We start from the raw sequence: 19,026 nt of genomic DNA, 5'->3' as shown, positions 1-19,026 counted from the left end.
CCGAGAACGGTGTCCGTGTGCATGAATGAAACATACACATTGTAGTTATAGTTAAGATTCATTCTCTAGTTCAAGTTTAAAAAGAATGATGGAAAATACCAACTGTGCACCTGACCAAAAAGCACGATCCTGCGAACAGCGGTAAGCAGCAGGTGAACAAGCAGCTGACAAATGCAGAACAAACATCAACCTAGTTGTTTGGAACCACTGAGTCTTTGAATTTGAGTTATACGAGCATGTGATTCCGCTGTTCCAGTTTTACTTTTTCTTGACTCACTCAATTTTTTTGATAGTTTGGGTCATGTGTGGTACATCCAGCACAAGCGCACGAGTCACCGCACTCACATTGACCGGGAATAACACATGATGCAGAATAATAAATGTCGTAGAACTCGGATGATTCTCCGTCCTCGCCACGGCTCATATCAATCAGCCTTTCTAACGAGTTAATCTCGTCTTCTTCATCTGCCTGAGCAGTTGTATCTCCTTGCTCGAGTTTGATACTATTAAAATCGGTGTTGAAAGTTTGGAGATTAGACTCTGTGAACCCCATTTCCGAGAATGTCGCACCGTCAAAACTCATTGGTGCGATAATTAATGGCGGTCCATTGCGCGTGCTTTCGAGATTATACTCTGTATGGGCAGCGTTTCCTAGTACACCAACTGCATTTGAGTTGGTTTCGGTACCAACAGAGTTCGAGTTCTTTCTAGCATCGTTATCAGTGCTATTCTGCATACTAGATTTGTCAATTGGCTCATCAGTTTGGCCATTTCCACAACAACTTCCCATCGGTACCTCATTTGCGTCGTTAAAACTGTCCTGGTTAGCGTCAAAGCGGTGATTCAGGTCAGTTTTCACGCCATGATTTGTCGCTCTCGCACCCTGTAATACCTGATCCATGGAGTCCAACGAGCTGACTGAAGAAAGCGGAGTTCGCGAGCTACTAGACGTACTGGTTTTCGACCGTGACCTGCTCAGTCCTCCATTTACATTGCTTTTCAGTTCTTTTCGGTACAGTCCATTTCCAACTGGAACAAATGTATACATGGACTCATCCAGCTCGTCCTCTTCCTCATACTTGATTGATTGTGCACCTGCAGTACTACTGTTACTGTTTATACTACTGGTATCATGGCCATTTCCACTGCCATTGTGGTAGTATGGCGATACATCAGCACCATTATAACCACCATTACCGATATTGCTATTGCCGGTATCTCGGATACCGCCGTTATTGGCACTGTTGTTACTCCCTCCAGTGCTGTCATGACCTAGCGACTCGACTAAAGTAGGGGTATTTCCAGTTCTTCTTCGAGCAGCATTCATTTTCACTTTAAGACGAGCTCTTTTAGCTGTGTTGAACAGAGTATGTGATTTGATATCGCCCTTGTCATATAGATCATTATTATTCATTGGAGGACCGACTATTCTCACTGTTCCTCCACTTGTGTCAACCAACTGTTTATAATGCTTTCCAGGTTCAATCACTATGACCGAACTATCACTCTTACACTGGCACCGACCTCCGTTTCCACATCTAGCGCAACCCGAACTCGAGCTGCTATCACAGCCGCTACCTAAACTGCCGGAACTTCCTAGACTGCCATTAGATCTGGTAGTCCACAAACCCGAACCACGCATACCCAGCGAGCTCTGAACATGAGAAGCATCATTATAAGAACCTGTTGGTCCTAACGGTGTCGTGCTTTGAGCCATAACTCCAGTACTATCCAACCCAAAATTCATAGATCCAGAGGGTATACTCGAGTTTGACGAGTTCAACCCGGGATCCGATCCCTGTAAAAAGCCATGAATATGGCCCTGTAATGATGACCCCTGAGTCAAAATAAACGTAGAATTCTGTGCAAAACCGGCATCTGGAGTCTGTCTCAGAGCATGCACCGGACTTTGGGTGAGATCTTGCTGCAGACTGGCGGTCTGTGCCTGCACACCCAATCCTGCAATCTCGCCATTACCAAACCGATCTAATGCCATAGCTGGTACCTGTTTGATATTTACATTTTCCTGGCCAGCCAAACCAGTACTACTCAAGGCACCCAAATCTGTTCTGAACTGGTCGGAGTTTCCAACTACCGAACCCGAGTCCCCACTATCACTAACACTGTCGACATTCTCGGGAACAATAGCAACCCGAGCAATGGCCGAGCTCATAGGCCTTCCACGCTTCCGAACCAGCAGCAGCGGCCTCTCCTTGTGCTCGCACGTCGAAGAACGATGGCCCCGAATGCATGGCAGACTACGACACTGTTAGTATCTGGGCACAGTTTGCGGGAGGGTCGGCGCCTCCGGCGGCTGGGGCGCTGCCCCAGACCCCGTTGCTCCTGCTTCGCAGGAGTTTTTTTGGGCGGACCACAGAAATACAACTCTTTACCACATCCTCTAACTTCGGGACCGTCGACGCAACGACTCGAGCGAAGCGAGAGGAGCAGCGGGGTCTGGGGCGGAGCCCCAGCCGCCGGAGGCAGACCTCCAGAAATCCCAGCTCTTGAACCCGAGAGAAACAAAGGAAAAACCAGGTTTGGAGAACCTACCATGCGTACTTCTCGCCCTCGTAGATGATCATGGGGCTAGGTGAGTCAATTCACAGTCGGGCATCTACAGCATGTAAGTCGGGGGATACTTTCCACAGACCTGATAAACTGTTCTCTGTCATACAACAGCACTTGCAGCACTTCGAGGTTCTCCTGGATCAGACCGGCTTCGACTTTCGTGCTGGGCTTGCCTCCAAACTTATTGATATGGTCGCTCTGCAAGATCCTCAAAGGTAAACCTTTCTTAGAAGTCTAAATCTAAAAAAAAGTCACGTGTTGCCGGTGCCGTGAAGCCGCCGCAGCTGATCGTAGCTGGTCCGTGGGTTATCTGCAGCACTGTCTGTAAATAAACATTTACGCTTATATCTTTTAAGCTTCACCCGCTGTCAAATGATGATTTTGGGTCTAGTCTGGAAGGTGCAAGATATATATAGATCGAGTGCAGTCGTCCTGAAACTCCCGGAACCGGTAAGTGCAAGTTTATGGCGAATTATTTGCGTCGCTGTGATGTCATGTATATACTGTCTGGGTACTATCCATATATCTCTCTTACGGACTGGTGTCATTTGTTGAGTCAGTTCTGCCTCCGGCGGCTGGGGCTGCGCCCCAGACCCCACGGCTCCTGCTTCGCAGGAGATTTACGAGGGGAGAATACAAAAGTTATTCTTTCAGAGGGAGCAGGAGATACTGAGCACACAGAGCAAAAGATACAGAATACATACAGACTACTAAGGGTGGTACAACGACTTTCGAAGTTGCTGTTCCTAGTGTCCTCAAAGTTTTACACCGATGAAGATGACGCCTAAGCCCTTAACTTAATAATTGACTAATAAAAATGGAAAATTGACTATCTGACGCCATACTTCAAACGTAATAACTACACTTAAAACATACTGCCACTTCATCTCAAGCTCACTCACCACTCAAATAAACTTCAAGATAGTACAGAATATTCTTAAGAGTCACATGACGAAAGAGTTAATGAACAAACGGATCAAACTGATTTATTTGTTTAACAGATAATAGACATTATTGGTGGTATAACCAGTGGTGATAAGTAGTTACTGAGTTGCAGCGTCCTAACCGCTATCAGGCTCAATAGCGCAGTTTCTGTCGCCCATCCTTGCATACCGTTGAACACATATATTTAATCCGCGTACATTTCTCCGGGCACTAGTGGCCACACAACCATAATCTTGCTCAAACGCCATATCGCACGCTACCACAATGGTACATAGTATGATTCTAAGTAATTCAGATCAAGACATCTGACAACAGTGTTCTTAACGTTTAGAGGGCCCCAGCCAAGTCTCAATGAACAGTTACGCTTTAAAGCATTATATGCTAATACGCTGGAAACAGAGAGCCAATACCACGGTTATAGGTCTGACACTCAGCCAGTTAAGCTTACTCCACAGCCGAGGACCCACAGCACAAATTCGATCTGTTAGCAGTGGAAATATCGAAAACATGAAGAAAACAGCGAAAACTTCGACCGCTGCCAAGCGTCTTATGACCGAGTACAAACAGCTCATCAATGACCCACCCGATGGAATCTCTGCTGGCCCTGTCGACGAAGACAACTTCTTCCTTTGGGAATGTCTGATCCAGGGCCCCGAAGGAACTCCTTTCGAAGGCGGACTTTTCCCAGCCACCCTCAGATTCCCTGAAGACTACCCTCTCAGCCCACCTGTCATGAAATTCACCTGCCCAATTTTCCACCCTAACGGTAAGTATTCACCGCGAAGGGGGACATGCCTCCGGCGGCTGGGGCTGCGCCCCAGACCCCACTGCTCCTCTCGCTACGCTCGAGTCGGTTCTTCGAGATCCCAGAAAAGCCCAAACTCTCCTGCGAAGCAGGAGCCACGGGGTCTGGGGCGCAGCCCCAGCCGCCGGAGGCATGGCCCCTCAGCCGACAGTGTCTAACAAGAACAGTGTTCAAGGACGGTACCGTGTGTATTTCGATATTGCATGCTCCTGGCGACGACCCGAATATGTATGAGTCGGCGTCTGAGCGATGGAGTCCTATTCAGAGCGTCGAGAAGATTCTTATTAGTGTCATGAGTATGCTGGCAGAACCCAATGACGAGAGTGGTGCCAATGTCGATGCCAGCAAGATGTGGCGTGAAAATAGAGACCAGTTCAACAAGATCGTTCGCAAGCAGGTAGACCAGACGTTAGGTTTATAAGCATAAGATAAATAAATTAATACGGATAACTAATCTCTAGTTTGTACATGCAGTTTTGTCCACAAGTGCTCACCAGGTTTTTCCCGCTCGTCGCAACACACACTTCACGATACTCCCACCTCTATAGGTCTCCTGTTTTCTGGAATATTTTGTGTCGGTGCCGGGTATTGTGAGTTACGAAGAGAGTACAAGAGTCGCTGGAGGCACAGTATCACAGGCACAGTCTTAATTGCCCACTGAGAGGTTCTCCACTTTGCTGGCAACTTCATCTGTGGAAGTAGTAGTGGTAGCAGCAGAAGCAGCAGCATCAGAAGACGATTCAGGCTCATCGTCGTCTTCTGGCTCAACAGAATAGCGTTCTAAAAGATAGTCGATGACGGTTTCTTGCTCGTTGACCTCGGCCTCGTAGAACGAGTCATGGCCAGCTTTGTTCTTGGAAAAAGGGTCACTTCCCGCATCACACAGCAGTTTGACAACTTCCAAGTGTCCGTTCAATGAGGCCCAGTGAAGAGCCGTGTTTCCAGAGTCATTTTCTGCTTTGACAAACTTGACGAGTTCGTCACCAGACAACTTGGCAAGCAGCAGCTTGACTATCTCGATATGTCCATTTCCACTGGCCATGTGAAGTGGGGTTGCCAAACTGTATTCATCTTTAACCTGGAGAAGTTGTTCTCCACTGTGAGTATTAAGGAACTCTTGTACGACTTCGAGTTCGCCAGCACGAGTATCGAAGATGAGGTCGTCAATCTGTTCTGCGGTCAAGGGGGTCGACGCCATTGTGAGCTATATTATCCTGATACCTCGAATCGAATGAGTGCTGAAATAGTTTTTTTTTGTGGATAATTAATTATAAGAGAAAGAGCTGACTTCGAAATAATTGAATCTCGTGACTCTTGTTCTCGTAACCGTTAAACCAGTTCGTCCTGGCTACTTGGTTGTGTATTTGTTGCTATATCGCATCACCTACCAAAATTAATTTTTCTAGATCATGCACGAGTCCGACGATCTCGTCAAAGATAGAACAAGCCGTTCGGACCCTGTTTGCAGGTGACTTCTGATGACTACACTCTCCGCGCGGACTTGATCTCGCCGCTTTTCACGCTAAATAAACTAATTAGCTTTCTTCAATCTACCAATTTCTAATTCTTCTTTGTTATCGTTGTCAAATGGATACGCTGTCGGGGACTGATTGCCTCCGGCGGCTGGGGCGTTGCCCCAGACCCCGTAGCTCCCGCTTCGCGGGAGTTACTTCTACGTGCCCTGTGGTTAATTAATTAATGGGCTCTGAAATTTCTAGCTTCAAGGGTCATGGACGATATGACACTGATCAACTACTGTTTGAGTTGCGATTTTGAAAGATTGGACAGTTCAGTGTCCTGCAGCCAGCAAACCTCTGATCTGGTTAAAGAACGATATAAGAGCTCATCCGTAGCATTTTGTTATTCTGCTACTGTGCAACTATGGTGCTGTGATGCTACCAGTCCAATCGTCGCAGAATATTGGATGTGATCGAGATACCTGGGGTAGAATTGAGTATTTCATTCACATTCATTACTTATCGCCAGATAGCTGCTTGTGTCACATTTCGGAGTATTCTCCGAAACACATGTTTGGCTGTGCAAAGGCACTCACCTCATATCCAATCAACTGAGAGTACTCCCTGCAACTCGTACTCGTATATCCTGGCCCGTCATATCGCATATATTTCCGCATGCTGGCTATCCGAAGAAGTAGTTACCCCACTGATAGACAGTTGTCTGGCTCGCTTGTGGACCATCCGTCTGGAACTCATGCTTGGTGATATTTCTGGAGCTTTTGGTACTCTTTTCAACTGATTTTGACACCCAGCAGAATTTTTTTGGTCACTTTACCTCCGTTAAACGGCAATGGACTAAATGAATCCAATGATATCTCCATTCTCAGTTATTTAACATTTCCAGGCTCACGGATCCAAACTTTGAATGCAACTGACAATGCTTCTAATATTGATCCTAGAAAGTCTAGAGAGAAAGTTCTGGACCCTTTGTGGTGAGATACAGTCAAATATGAGAAACCTGTGCCGTTTATGGGTGAGTTTATACCCGTTTACTGGGGTTACCCCTAGTTTGGGTTAGGAACCAGGGGGCCGTTTTCCGTATGCCGGCCGATCGGAGTTAGCGCCGATCTGCCGTTATTTTCCTCGATATATCGTAATCTCCGATGGCAAGTAGAAATATAAAAACCGGCAAACTTCCATCTTGTTCCTGAGCGTGAAATTTTCATTGCTATTATTCCGACACACACTCATTGAGTTGAATTGCTTTCATCACCTGTCTCAATTGCATAATATCTATCACACAATAAACAATGGCTTCCAACCCTCCCGGAGAATGTTGTACCAAAGGCTTCAGACATGGTAGGTTTACCCCGTTGACCCCTCACGGACCGAGCAATCTCCTGCGAAGCAGGAGCCACGGGGTCTGGGGCAGAGCCCCAGCCGCCGGAGGCACTCACCGACCCAACAATTGACTGCCACAAAAGAAAAACACTAACAATTGAAACAGAAGGTGAAGCTTCTGGAAAGACTGTCGACTTTGGCGGAATTGCCTCGTACATTGTAGGAGACCAATCATCCAAGAACGTGCTTCTTTTCCTTCCCGACGTTTTTGGTCACGAGTTCATCAACAGTCAATTGTTGGCTGACCAGTATGCCGAGGCCGGATACTTGGTTGTTTTACCCGATATTTTCAAGGGAGACACTATTCTTGCCAGACAGAACGGACCAGCTTTCGACTTTGCCAAGGACTGGCTGCCTCACCACACTCCTGAGAAGACCCGTCCTGATATTGACACTGTCTACGAAGAGATTGTGAAGAAGTACGCTCCTACCTACATTACAGCTGTTGGATACTGTTTCGGAGCCAAGTATGCCATCCAACTTCTCGGCGAGAAGAAGGTTCACGCCGTGGCTGTTTTCCACCCCTCGTTTGTCACCATCGACGAGATCCGTGCTATCAAGGGACCTCTCTTCATTGCCGGTGCCGAGACCGATACTATCTACACCGAAGAGTTGAGAAAGCAGACCGAGGCCACTCTCAAGGAGATCAAGGCCACCTATTTCACGACCCTGGCCTCTGGCGTCGAGCACGGATTCGCTGTCCGTGGTGACATCACCAACCCCATTGTCAAGTTCGCTAAAGAGAAGGCTTTCTGCGACGCCGTCGCCTGGTTCAAGCAGTCTTTCCCCAAGAACTAATTACACTAAATACACTTTTATTATTAGCTGGTATGAGGAACAAATGCCTCCAGCGGCTGGGGCGCTGCCCCAGACCCCGTTGTGCTCCGCTTCGCGGAGCTACTGGGACCGTCGACGGAACGACTCGAGCGCAGCGAGAGGAGCTACAGGGTCTGGGGCAGGGCCCCAGCCGCCGGAGGCATGCTGCCCGTTAAAAGAAAGAGGAGAATATATACAGATGTGGATGACAGGAGAGTTAGGAGAACAAGCCGGAGAGGAAACCCTTGGATTTCTGTTCACGCTGCGATTGCGGGACCCAGGCGTCCATGTGGCTTTTGATTCGCTCGTTGACTTGTTCTGGAGTGTAGTTTTTTCCGAGGGCTTCGACAAAACGGCCCTCTGGGTCCATGAGGTAGAAGAAGATCGAGTGGTCGACCAGGTACTCGTCTCCGGCCTTGAGATCGGGAGGTGTCGAGAAGTACACCCGATACTCTTTACAGGTCTGTTTGATATCTTCGTACGAACCAGTCAGGCCAATGATATCGGGATGGAACTCTGCTAGATATGCTTTAAGCACTTCTGGTGAATCTCGGTTAGGATCACAGGTGATGAATACTGGTAGTAGACGGTGCTCTTCGCCTGGTTTGTTGATATCGTCGAGGATGTTCGACATGTTTTCAAGCTCTTCAGGACAGATATCTGGACACATGGAGAAACCAAAATACAGCAGAGCAAATTTACCAAGCATATCTTTATCAGTAAACTTGTTGCCGTTCTGATCAATCAAACTGAAAGGACCGCCAATAGACGGCATGCCCACACTCTGATTAGCTTCTTCTTCCTTTCGAATAGCAATTCTCTTCTTTTCGCGCTGGAAATACCAAGTCAAACCACCGCCAACAGCCAAGAAAATACCAGCCGCAGTCCAGTTAATGAAACCAGGTTGTCTGGCTGACGAGATAGGTCCCTGCTTGCCAGGCTCTTGACCCAATGCAATTCTGCTCAAAGGTTTTCGAGGTTTTTTAGGATCGAATCCATGACGAGCGGTACCATTATCTGCAATATGAGAAGCAGAACTTTTGGATTCGTTTGATTCGATTGTCTGATTAGTTTGATCTGGCTGCGATGACCCTGGAACTTTACTTGAGTTCAGAAGAGGTCGACATGAGGATATTAAACGAGAAGATCTAGCACCAGTAATAAGTACTCTGTTGCCTAACCAAGGTATACAGCCTTTGCCAAGTGTGAGAGACATGGCACAGTTTCGAAACGAGGTATCTATGAAGTCTATGGACCACTGACGAACTCTTATAATCAGCTCATGCGGTCTGGAAATATGCTCGTTCATGTCGAAATAAATTATCTCGTAAATATCGCACATCTGACTGAAATATTCTCTTAACGATACACATCGATAGGAATAAGTGAACTGATGCAAGTGATCAGTCTCAGCAGTATCTCCAGGCACTCGAACACTCGAATTCAAGTAATATTTTGCAAATTAAGCTCATGAGTGAGTTTTCGAGGCTCAATTGACCCAGTTAAAGTCACCAGGTATCGTATTCAACTCGTATTTCCTCTCCGGTCGGAAGGGTTCCGGCTCACGGATACTAAAGGACTGACTGGGGACAAAACCCGGTCTAAACACCTCCGACCACTCTCCCGGAACCATTATTGACGGGGACAGGCCTCAGGCGGCTGGGACGCTGCCCCAGACCCCGTTGTGCTCCGCTTCGCGGAGCGTTCTGGGACCGTGTACGCACCGACTCGAGCGAAGGGAGAGGAGCCGGGGGGTCTGGGGCGCAGCCCCAGCTGCCGGAGGCAGGACCCCGTCCCGTAGCACTTCTCGCGAACGTCGGAAAAGTCTCGGGGCCGGGATTTGTAAACAGATGTGCACAGATTCTGGCCGATCCTCGCGTCCCTGCATAACAGCTATACTGCATCGGGCAGTCTATTTGGTAGGTCACTGGCCAATGGCAGTTGTGTGACGACTTGGCAGGGCCTGAGGTCCATTGTCTGGTGAGACAAAGGTGCTGGAGCTGCCAGTTAATCTTCGATTGGCCGCAGGAAACGGATGAGCTTACTGTGAGGTGTTGACGGGCAAATATGTCTAGCTGCAGCGGACGGTCTTTTGAACTCTAACTGGATTGACATGTACCAGGGTAATAAGCTGTCAATTCTTACCAGTTACTGTCAGGTCGTGTCAATTCTTCGGTAGAGGAGATCAAACTAGAGTTCTTTTATAATTTTCTCAAGAAGTGGAGTGCTGGTCAGAGGCAGGTACTACGTGCATACATGGATGGCATGATGGCTTGAATCAGCACAAGTTGAGGCATCATCAGCCATTTCAAAAGGTGGTACTTGCATGGCAAGATCACATCCCCGCTCGTGAGATTGCTGGACCAGTCGTCCAGTGTCATACCATGCATGCTAATAGCGTCACTGAACAGCCGACCAACCATTCACCTCATATTACCCACAGCCTCTTATTAATATGGCTGAGAAATTTGGAAACTACCGCCTCATTAATACGCGCCATACAGACTTCACCAACCTCGCTGTTTTCATAACGTCCATTCCATGCTACTGACAAGCCAGCAAGGTTTCTTAGGATCCAATAGACTCAAGACCCACTGAAAATAGCCTGCACCTACCACCTGTGATAGTATGCAAGCCGCATAATCAGTGATTTCCAGGTGCCAAAATAGACTCAGTAAAATCAAGATTAAAGTAGATGGCTAGCGATTACACATACCCGTAATACAAAATCTATGCATGTTTAAACCTTGGCCAAAACACTATTCAACAGGAAATAGTAGTCGGTTGTATTTTATATATCATTTTTTGAACTTTTTCTCCGCTGACAGGAACTATTTACATCTCGGCCCAACTGGCTTAGCGTCGGACGATCATGCCTTGGATCTGCTTTGTGTACCTGCACAGCTCCTAACTAGGAGAGATCAAAACAACAAACAATGCATAGAAAAATACACCCCAAATAAATAGCGGCGGTGCAGCAGATGCTGAACTTAACCTAAATACTCAGACATATTATACGTTCTTGTCAAACTCTTTTTTTTCGTTTGTCTTGTCGGTGATTTTATATAAGTCTACCATTCAGTCGTTGTGGAGAAGTCTAGAAACGAGATTGCAATTTCTTGTTCATCACCTCACAATTGGCTATGGATAATAATCGACCAACTTCCCCTACTAGGGGCTCACCGGCACCCAGGAATCTGCCAGAAATTCCGGGCAGTTCTGCTGCCGGTGGGGCTCCTGCTCCACCAACCATTACACAACCGTCTCCATTAGCTTATTCGCCAAACAGGCAGCAATATTATTTGGGTAAGTCTTGAGTCGTTCTGAGCATTGGTTGAAATTACGGGGTTCTCCACAAACAACACAGTTGTCGGATAGAATAAGAGGTAGTTCGGGTGAATTGTATCAGTCACTAACTAGTTATATAGACGACCTGGCCAACCCATACAGCTCACCAGCAGGATCTCCTAGTCGCATGTCGAACCACGGAAGTAGTCGACGGGATAGCACGTCTGTGCACGGCACTCCAAGAGGTTCACCTACTAGATTTAGTCAGTTTGGCGCTGGAAGAGCCGAGTGGACTCGTTTAGAATCCCCTTTGAAAGATCAGAGTCCTTCAATTGCCAGCAGTGGATCTCCTTTACCAAGAGCTCCATCTCCAGGCACCGCAAATTATCCTGCTTCGTCAATTCCATTACCCCCTCAGCCAAATTTCCATGCCCCTTATGGAACAGGCCGTTTTGCTAGGCCCACAGCTGTAGGAGGAGCTGGAGCTGATCTTGCAGGAAGCCACCATCACCATGAATATGGTCGTCAAAACAGCATTGCATCCAACACTGAGTCCGTTATTACTATTGACGACAGTGATAGTGACGAAGAAATCGATAGAGAACATGGGGGAAGAGCTATAGCCGGAATTGATTATAGTGATTCAGAGGACGGGTTTGTTGAAGAGGTTGAGGCTGCTTTTGACGATGTCAGATCTACAACGTCGAGTCAGGTTACTCTGAGTACCGAGCATTACGAATTGCCAGACAAGGCCCACCCCAGAAGACACAAATCCATGTCTAGAAAGGAGGTCAAGCTTGTTAGAGGTAATTTGATTTTGGATTGTCCTGTTCCCACCAAGTTGTATAGTTTCCTTCCTAGACGTGACAATGATGAGTTTGTCTACATGAGATACACAGCCTGTACTTCGGATCCTGATGACTTTTCCGAGTCTGGATTTACCCTTCGTCCTGCTATTTACGAGCGTGAAATCCAGCTGTGTATCTGTGTTACCATGTATAACGAAGACGAGGAATCGTTCACAAGAACTTTGCATGCAGTGATGAAAAACATTGCACACCTCTGCTCTAGACACAAAAGTAGAGTATGGGGTAAAGACGGTTGGAAAAAAATTGTCGTCTCCATTGTATCAGACGGTCGTACAAAGGTCAACCCAAGAGTTTTGGACGTATTAGCTGCTATGGGTGTGTATCAAGAAGGTATTGCCAAGAACTTTGTCAACGGTAAAGAAGTCAAGGCACACATTTTCGAGTATACCACCCAAGTATCTCTGGACGACGACCTTAAATTTCAGGGTGCTGAAAAGGGTATTGTTCCCGTTCAAATGCTCTTCTGTCTGAAGGAAAAGAACCAGAAGAAGATCAACTCTCACAGATGGTTGTTCAATGCTTTCTGTCCTCTTTTGAACCCTAATGTCACCGTTCTGCTCGATGTGGGTACCAGACCCGGTAGGGACACTATTTACCACCTCTGGAAGGCTTTTGATAGTGATTCGAATGTGGCCGGTGCCTGCGGTGAGATCAAGGCCATGACTGGAAAGGGCGGTCTCAACCTGTTTAACCCACTGGTCGCTGCCCAGAATTTCGAATACAAGATGTCCAATATTCTCGATAAGCCTTTGGAGAGTGCTTTTGGATATATCTCAGTATTACCCGGAGCTTTATCTGCCTACAGATACAGAGCACTTAGAAACCACGAGGATGGTACCGGTCCTCTGGCTTCGTATTTTAAGGGAGAAACATTGCATGGAAACGACACTGACGTTTTCACCTCTAACATGTATCTAGCAGAGGATCGTATTCTTTGTTGGGAACTGGTCGCGAAGAGGGATGAAAAGTGGGTTTTGAAGTATGTGCGAGCCGCAACTGGTGAGACAGATGTTCCAGATGCAATTCCCGAGTTTATTTCGCAACGTAGAAGATGGCTTAATGGTGCACTTTTCGCTGCTATTTACTCGTTGACCCATTTCAGACAAGTCTGGAAAACCGATCACTCATTTACAAGAAAGTTCTTCCTCCACGTTGAATTTCTATATCAATTCATCCAACTCATTTTTACATTTTTTTCGTTGGCAAACTATTACCTAGCCTTTTACTTCGTTGCCGGATCTCTTGCTGGTAGTCAACCGGTTGTTATTCCAAACAATGGTGCTGAGTACATTTTCTTGATCTTCAAGTATATCTTGATTTCGGTCATCGCTGCTTTGTTCGTTTTGTCTCTCGGTAACAGACCACAGGGTGCTCATGGACTGTTCATGACCTGCATGATTTTGCTTTCCATTGTGTCTGCTTTCGCAACCGGCTGTGGTCTTTACTTTGTCATTGAGACTCTGAGAAACTCGGGAGATGGCGTGACTGTTGGAAACAACGTGTTTACCACCATTATCGTATCTCTAGCTTCAACCTATGGACTTTATGCTCTAATGTCATTCCTTTACTTTGATCCGTGGCACGTCTTTACCTCCAGTTTGCAGTACTTCTTCCTTTTGCCAAGCTATGTCTGTACTCTGCAAATCTACGCCTTCTGTAATACTCATGATGTCACCTGGGGTACAAAGGGTGACAACGAGCAAAAGATGGATTTGGGTTCTGCTGTTGTCAAGACAGAGGCTGGAAAAGATGTCGTTGAAATCGAAATGCCCTCTGAGCAACTTGATATTGATAGTGGATACGAAGAGGCTCTTCACAACCTTCGTGAACGTACGAGAATCCCTGAAGCCCCTGCTAACCAGCTTACTGTCCAACAAGATTACTACCGTGAAGTCAGAACCAGAGTTGTGCTCGTTTGGATGATTTCCAACGCACTACTTGCAATGATCATGACCCAGGTATTCGGACTTGATAGTACTAACAACAACGTTTACTTAAAGATCATCCTGTGGTCAGTGGCAGGCCTGGCCCTGTTTAGAGCCATCGGATCCTCTGCATACCTTGTTCAAAGCGGTGTGAAATACCTTTCAGAGACCAAGAACAGGACTATGAATAGAAGACGCAAGCCAATTATTACTGGCCAAAAGTAATGCATATATTTTCTTCTCATCTTTTTTATACCTTTTTTCATGACTCGCAAATATTTGAAATATATTTTACTACAACTTCAAACTTCAACTTCCGATTGTGTTTAATAAATAAAATACAAATCATAATGTCATATACTAATTCGTATTAAGTGGGACTTTCACCCCAGCGTCCTAGGCCAAGTCCCAGACGGGTCTCTAGACCATGGTCAGCAGCTCTATTTTTGAATGCACTTTAGATACCGTTTATCGAGCCCGTATGAAAAATCTAAAATGACCGGTTTGGTGCCGAATGATGTGGATACAATGCGTTTACAATCAGCTTTGGCACTAAATATCCAGCTGCCATGCCAACCACTCAGATTTGTGAGTAGCTTGCCAGTGTTAATATCCCAGATATGAATAGACTGATCATATGATCCTGATATGATTTTGTCACCCAAGATATATAGGGACCGCACGAGCCCTTTATGTCCAGTCAGGGTGCGCACACACTGGCTTGTTTCCACATCCCACAGTCTAATAACATTGTCAGTGCCGCCACTAACAATGGTTTTGCAATCATCTGACGCTTGAACACATGCAAGTCCTTTCGAATGGGCTTGAAAATCACGAATCCATGTGCCTGTTGACACGCTCCACATCTTGATAAATCCGTCTCCACTTGCACTGAATAAATAATCACCACGTAAATCAATTGCATTGACCGGTCCTCGGTGGCCGTGTAACCTATATTTCAATGTGTAATTTGGATCGTTTCTATCCCAGATAGAGATGGTAGCATCTTTCGAGCATGAAACAATATAGTCCTTGCTTAGACACACGTCGAGCACGCCGTCTGAATGACGGTATACCTGTTTCAGAGGTTTAAATTTTGGCAACTGCCAAATGATACAAGACGAGTCACTCGATCCTGACACCATAATACTGTCATCTAAAGCAAGACACAAAATAGACCCGGTATGCTGTATTGTAGCAGGATGATCACCAGCTCCTCTATCTTGTGCTTCATTCAAAGGTAAGCTTCTTCTTGTCCGTCTTACAATGTTGTTTTGACCCTCACCTCCGAGAGTCTGCAACAGTTTACCCGTTTCAAGATCCCATATCTTAATCATCCTGTCTCGGGATCCGGTGACTATCTTTTCATTGTCCATATGTACGCAGTACACTCCATCAGCATGACCAGCAAGTACCTTTGGTGACACTGCTCCTTTGAGCCATCGTTGTTCTAATATATAGCGAGTCCGGAATAGTTGCTCCCAATATAACCCAGGTTCAAGGACATCACTGGTAGCTTCCCAACCATTGGCATAGAATTTCTGTCTCCACACACTGTCCGATTCAACAGCATGTTTCCAAGTTCGTGAAAGAAGCCGGCAAGTGTTGATTGATTCTACATCCAAGTTACGAAACACTTGAGCCACGATTTCCGCCGGCAAATGTTTTACAGGATCATAGCGGTCATCATCTTGAGACGACGCTATAGATTGCTGTCCTTCATATAGAAACGCGATTCCCGACTCGGTTTCTCCAAAAGTAGTGCTCTTAGTACTATCCCTATCAGATTGTAGCTTTGGTACACCTCCACACGAAGCAGAAACGCTTCTTATCGTAATGTTATGTATCGGAGAAGGAATTCCGGAATGAGTCGAGGTCCATGAATAGTATCTAGTTATAGGAGCACCCATCGAACCGTTACCACTTCCACTACCAGAACCAGTATTATTACCACTGGTTCCAACACCAAAACCATGAATAGAACTATTAACATTACCACTGACATTGGCATTACCACTGGGATTAACATTGACAGCAGACCCTTGGATATCATACACCGGTTGTGATCGTTGTGACCGCTGCGACGCCCTAGACATCATCGACGGAACCGATTCAAACGACAGCGTGGACCTCGCATGATGAAGTGAATGATGAGACGAGCTCGGCACAGCCAGACCTTCTAATATCACATGATCCGAATTAACAGACCGGGAAGATGTGTTAGCAAACCCACCGGTATGAAGATGCGAAGCAGACTGAGTGCTGAAAGTTCTGTCGGATTCCAGATTGTTGTTGTGGTTACCACGACCATGTCCATGACCCTGCCCATTATCAAATACATTAGAAAACCCACTTGAAAGGCCAGAAGAATGATCATTAGGTAAACCACTGATATTAACCTCATTAAGTCCATTGATAATAAATGCCGGAAGCGTCTTATTAATGACTCTAGCAAGCTTCTGGCGGGTATTACTAGGGATTCGGATTCGAATCTTCGGAATAGTTCCATTCTGCCAAGATATTATTCCCACCGACTCCTGAGATGCCCGAGGCGACTGTTCTTCAGGACTGAGATTCCCACGTCCCAAACCACCTCCATTCCCGGATCCATGTCCAAAAGTGCCATGCGATCGTTCTACTCCGTTTGTTCGAGGCATTATTATTCCATCTAAACTTGATTGACACAAATCTAAACGTCTTGTGCGACGCGACCCTAACTACACCTTGTAACCAATCTATTTTACGGTTTCAGTCATGAATCAGGGTGCACCGTCCGAAGCAGACCCGTCGTCCCGCCGATACTCAACAGAAAGATTCTTATCAGATCTCTGCTGCGAGTCCATATTATTATCTTGCATACTTACCCTACGCAGATGCGCATCTGCAGGGTCCAAAGCAGGTCCCACCCCTGAGTCCTAAACCCACCTGCGAAGCAGGTACCACGGGATCTGAGGAGGAGCCCCGGCCGCCGGAGGCTGGCAGGGGAACAAAAAAAGTATAAATATGTCTATTTGTGCTCGTTTGGGTTGGGGATGGCCTCCGGCGGCTGGGGCTCCGCCCCAGACCCCGCTGCTCCTCTCGCTGCGCTCGAGTCGGGCGTGGGGTCTCCAGTTTTTGGATGGTTAGTAGTCGAGCTTTTTGGATTCTTCGGTGTCGGGACCTGGGGCATCTTCGACAGGAATGCCCCATTCTTGGACTTCGAACTGGCGGCGTCCTACACGGAAAGCATGCTCACTTTTGCGGACAGCCATTACTCCTTTTTCTGAGAAGACAGGAAGCTTGTAAATGTGAACTAGCCCCTGTGATTGGTTTGCATTGCTCGACGACGTTGTTTTGGAGGATGAGGACCCGCCAATATCTTTAGAATTGGCTTCTCGAAGTTCGTTAATGATTTCTTCTGGAAACGGTTCTAAATGCAGGACACCGTCACATAATAGCTCGAACCACCGGATTAGAGCAGTGTCTCGGGGAAACAGTTGTAATGGCAGTGATATGATGACCGTGAGAGTCTGTGGATACTTGCGACATAAACCTCGAAGCGAGTGGAGGAATGGAATTAGCTCGTTAGGGTGTGCAAAATGTGGTGGGTAGATTGCTGGATGTAGTAGAGATGGAACTACCACCCTGAGAACCATGCCTTTACTACTGGCTTGCTGAGATATCGTCTCCAGTTGTGATATTATCGATGCAAAACTGGTTTTCACTGGGATATAACTGATCTCATTGACACTGGGTCTAGGTATTAGTCGTGATGTGAAGTCGAATAATGTTGTGTAATTAGGTTTCGAGGTTACGGTTTCGTTAGCAACATTGCTCTTCGGTGCTGAATTCTGCGCATATCTCCAGGCAATCTTCATATCATGTGAGCTACGACTTTCGCCAGATGTGGTAGTATTAGCAGTAGTAGAGTCACCAGAAGCGGTACTTGTCTCATTAGCTGAAGCTGAATCGGTAGAGGAAGTGACACTAGGAGATGAGTTGGAGTTGATTTCTTCATTATTGGATCCAGTTGTTATACGTGTCGTAGAAGGATTATTAGCAAGGTTTCCTACTGAGATTCTCGACTGCTCTTTCCTGAGGTTTTCACGAGCAGCTTCTTTCTTGTCTTTATAAACGCCAGGAAGTTCCATGCCCCATGAATCGTCACCCCCAACGACGACAATTCTTGTAGGAGCAATTGCTTTTTTAGTTTGATCCAGCAATCGAGCATGAACAATACCCTGAGCGGCAAAGCTCCGTAGAATGATACTGGCGAAATCGGTTGATCCAGATTCTTCAACTGCCAATAAAGATCCCAATGGCAGACCACCATGATTTAATAACTTATCCAGACTACTGGATCCAAGGGAAATTGTAGGAGCAGATGTCTGTAAAGAGGGTCTCACTCCATCATGTTCCATGATGTTGCTAGTTGATATCTGAGATGAAGAAGAACCACGATTCTGAATAGTAACATCTACCGTCCGTACAGACGCCAGCCCCCTAGAAGTACTCAATCCCGGAGCAATTCCAGCACCAGATCCTGGAACAGGACCTCTGGCAACTGGACCACCTCTAATTTGTGCTGGTCCAGATGTTGATATTGGGACAGCAGGAACACGTCCTGGAACCATGGACTGAGCTGGAGTTCTTCCAACAGCTCCAGTCCCAGTCCCACCAGATATTACGACAGTTTTCTTCTTAAACGACATTGACAATGGTTTCAAGTTCAATTAACCCAGTGAGAGATCTTGTGAAGATACCTGGATCGACTTGCATTTCGAACATGCCAAAAAATTTGAGCCGTGCGACTCATGATTCCCCTCGAAGCACCATTCGCAAGCCGATAAACCAGAGAAAAAAGAAAAAGGCACCAGTGGATAACGACTCAAGCGGAGCGAGAGGAGCCACGGGGTCTGGGGCGGAGCCCCAGCCGCCGGAGGCAAAAAAAAGACACCCTAGTTCACGAA

The 19,026-nt window shown here is 46.6% G+C and overlaps 6 protein-coding genes across 6 annotated transcripts; 2 read left to right on the top strand and 4 right to left on the bottom strand.

The window, feature by feature from the left end:
* Window positions 1-4,967: 4,967 nt before the first annotated feature.
* On the bottom strand, window positions 4,968-5,519 carry YAR1 (Yar1p; the record flags this gene model as incomplete). The annotated part of the gene is made up of 1 exon (XM_018878019.1): window positions 4,968-5,519. The coding sequence occupies one exon, from the start codon at window positions 5,517-5,519 to the stop codon at window positions 4,968-4,970; it is 552 nt and encodes a 183-aa protein (XP_018735365.1).
* A 1,569-nt stretch (window positions 5,520-7,088) lies between these two features.
* AIM2 lies at window positions 7,089-7,977 on the top strand (the record flags this gene model as incomplete). Its single annotated transcript, XM_018878018.1, has 2 exons — window positions 7,089-7,137; window positions 7,190-7,977. The coding sequence occupies 2 exons, from the start codon at window positions 7,089-7,091 to the stop codon at window positions 7,975-7,977; spliced, it is 837 nt and encodes a 278-aa protein (XP_018735364.1).
* A 235-nt stretch (window positions 7,978-8,212) lies between these two features.
* SCO1 (Sco1p) lies at window positions 8,213-9,211 on the bottom strand (the record flags this gene model as incomplete). The annotated part of the gene is made up of 1 exon (XM_018878017.1): window positions 8,213-9,211. The coding sequence occupies one exon, from the start codon at window positions 9,209-9,211 to the stop codon at window positions 8,213-8,215; it is 999 nt and encodes a 332-aa protein (XP_018735363.1).
* Window positions 9,212-11,470: 2,259 nt separating this feature from the next.
* On the top strand, window positions 11,471-14,302 carry CHS2 (chitin synthase CHS2; the record flags this gene model as incomplete). The annotated part of the gene is made up of 1 exon (XM_018878016.1): window positions 11,471-14,302. The coding sequence occupies one exon, from the start codon at window positions 11,471-11,473 to the stop codon at window positions 14,300-14,302; it is 2,832 nt and encodes a 943-aa protein (XP_018735362.1).
* A 215-nt stretch (window positions 14,303-14,517) lies between these two features.
* MET30 (Met30p) lies at window positions 14,518-16,734 on the bottom strand (the record flags this gene model as incomplete). The annotated part of the gene is made up of 1 exon (XM_018878015.1): window positions 14,518-16,734. One exon carries the CDS (start codon window positions 16,732-16,734, stop codon window positions 14,518-14,520), a length of 2,217 nt encoding a protein of 738 aa, XP_018735361.1.
* A 465-nt stretch (window positions 16,735-17,199) lies between these two features.
* ELP4 (Elongator subunit ELP4) lies at window positions 17,200-18,768 on the bottom strand (the record flags this gene model as incomplete). Its single annotated transcript, XM_018878014.1, has 1 exon — window positions 17,200-18,768. The coding sequence occupies one exon, from the start codon at window positions 18,766-18,768 to the stop codon at window positions 17,200-17,202; it is 1,569 nt and encodes a 522-aa protein (XP_018735360.1).
* Between the last annotated feature and the right edge of the window lie 258 nt (window positions 18,769-19,026).

The sequence above is a fragment of the Sugiyamaella lignohabitans genome, chromosome A (assembly GCF_001640025.1).
Source record: "Sugiyamaella lignohabitans strain CBS 10342 chromosome A, complete sequence".
NCBI lineage: Eukaryota > Fungi > Ascomycota > Dipodascomycetes > Dipodascales > Trichomonascaceae > Sugiyamaella > Sugiyamaella lignohabitans.
This window is presented reverse-complemented; position numbering and strand designations above follow the sequence as displayed.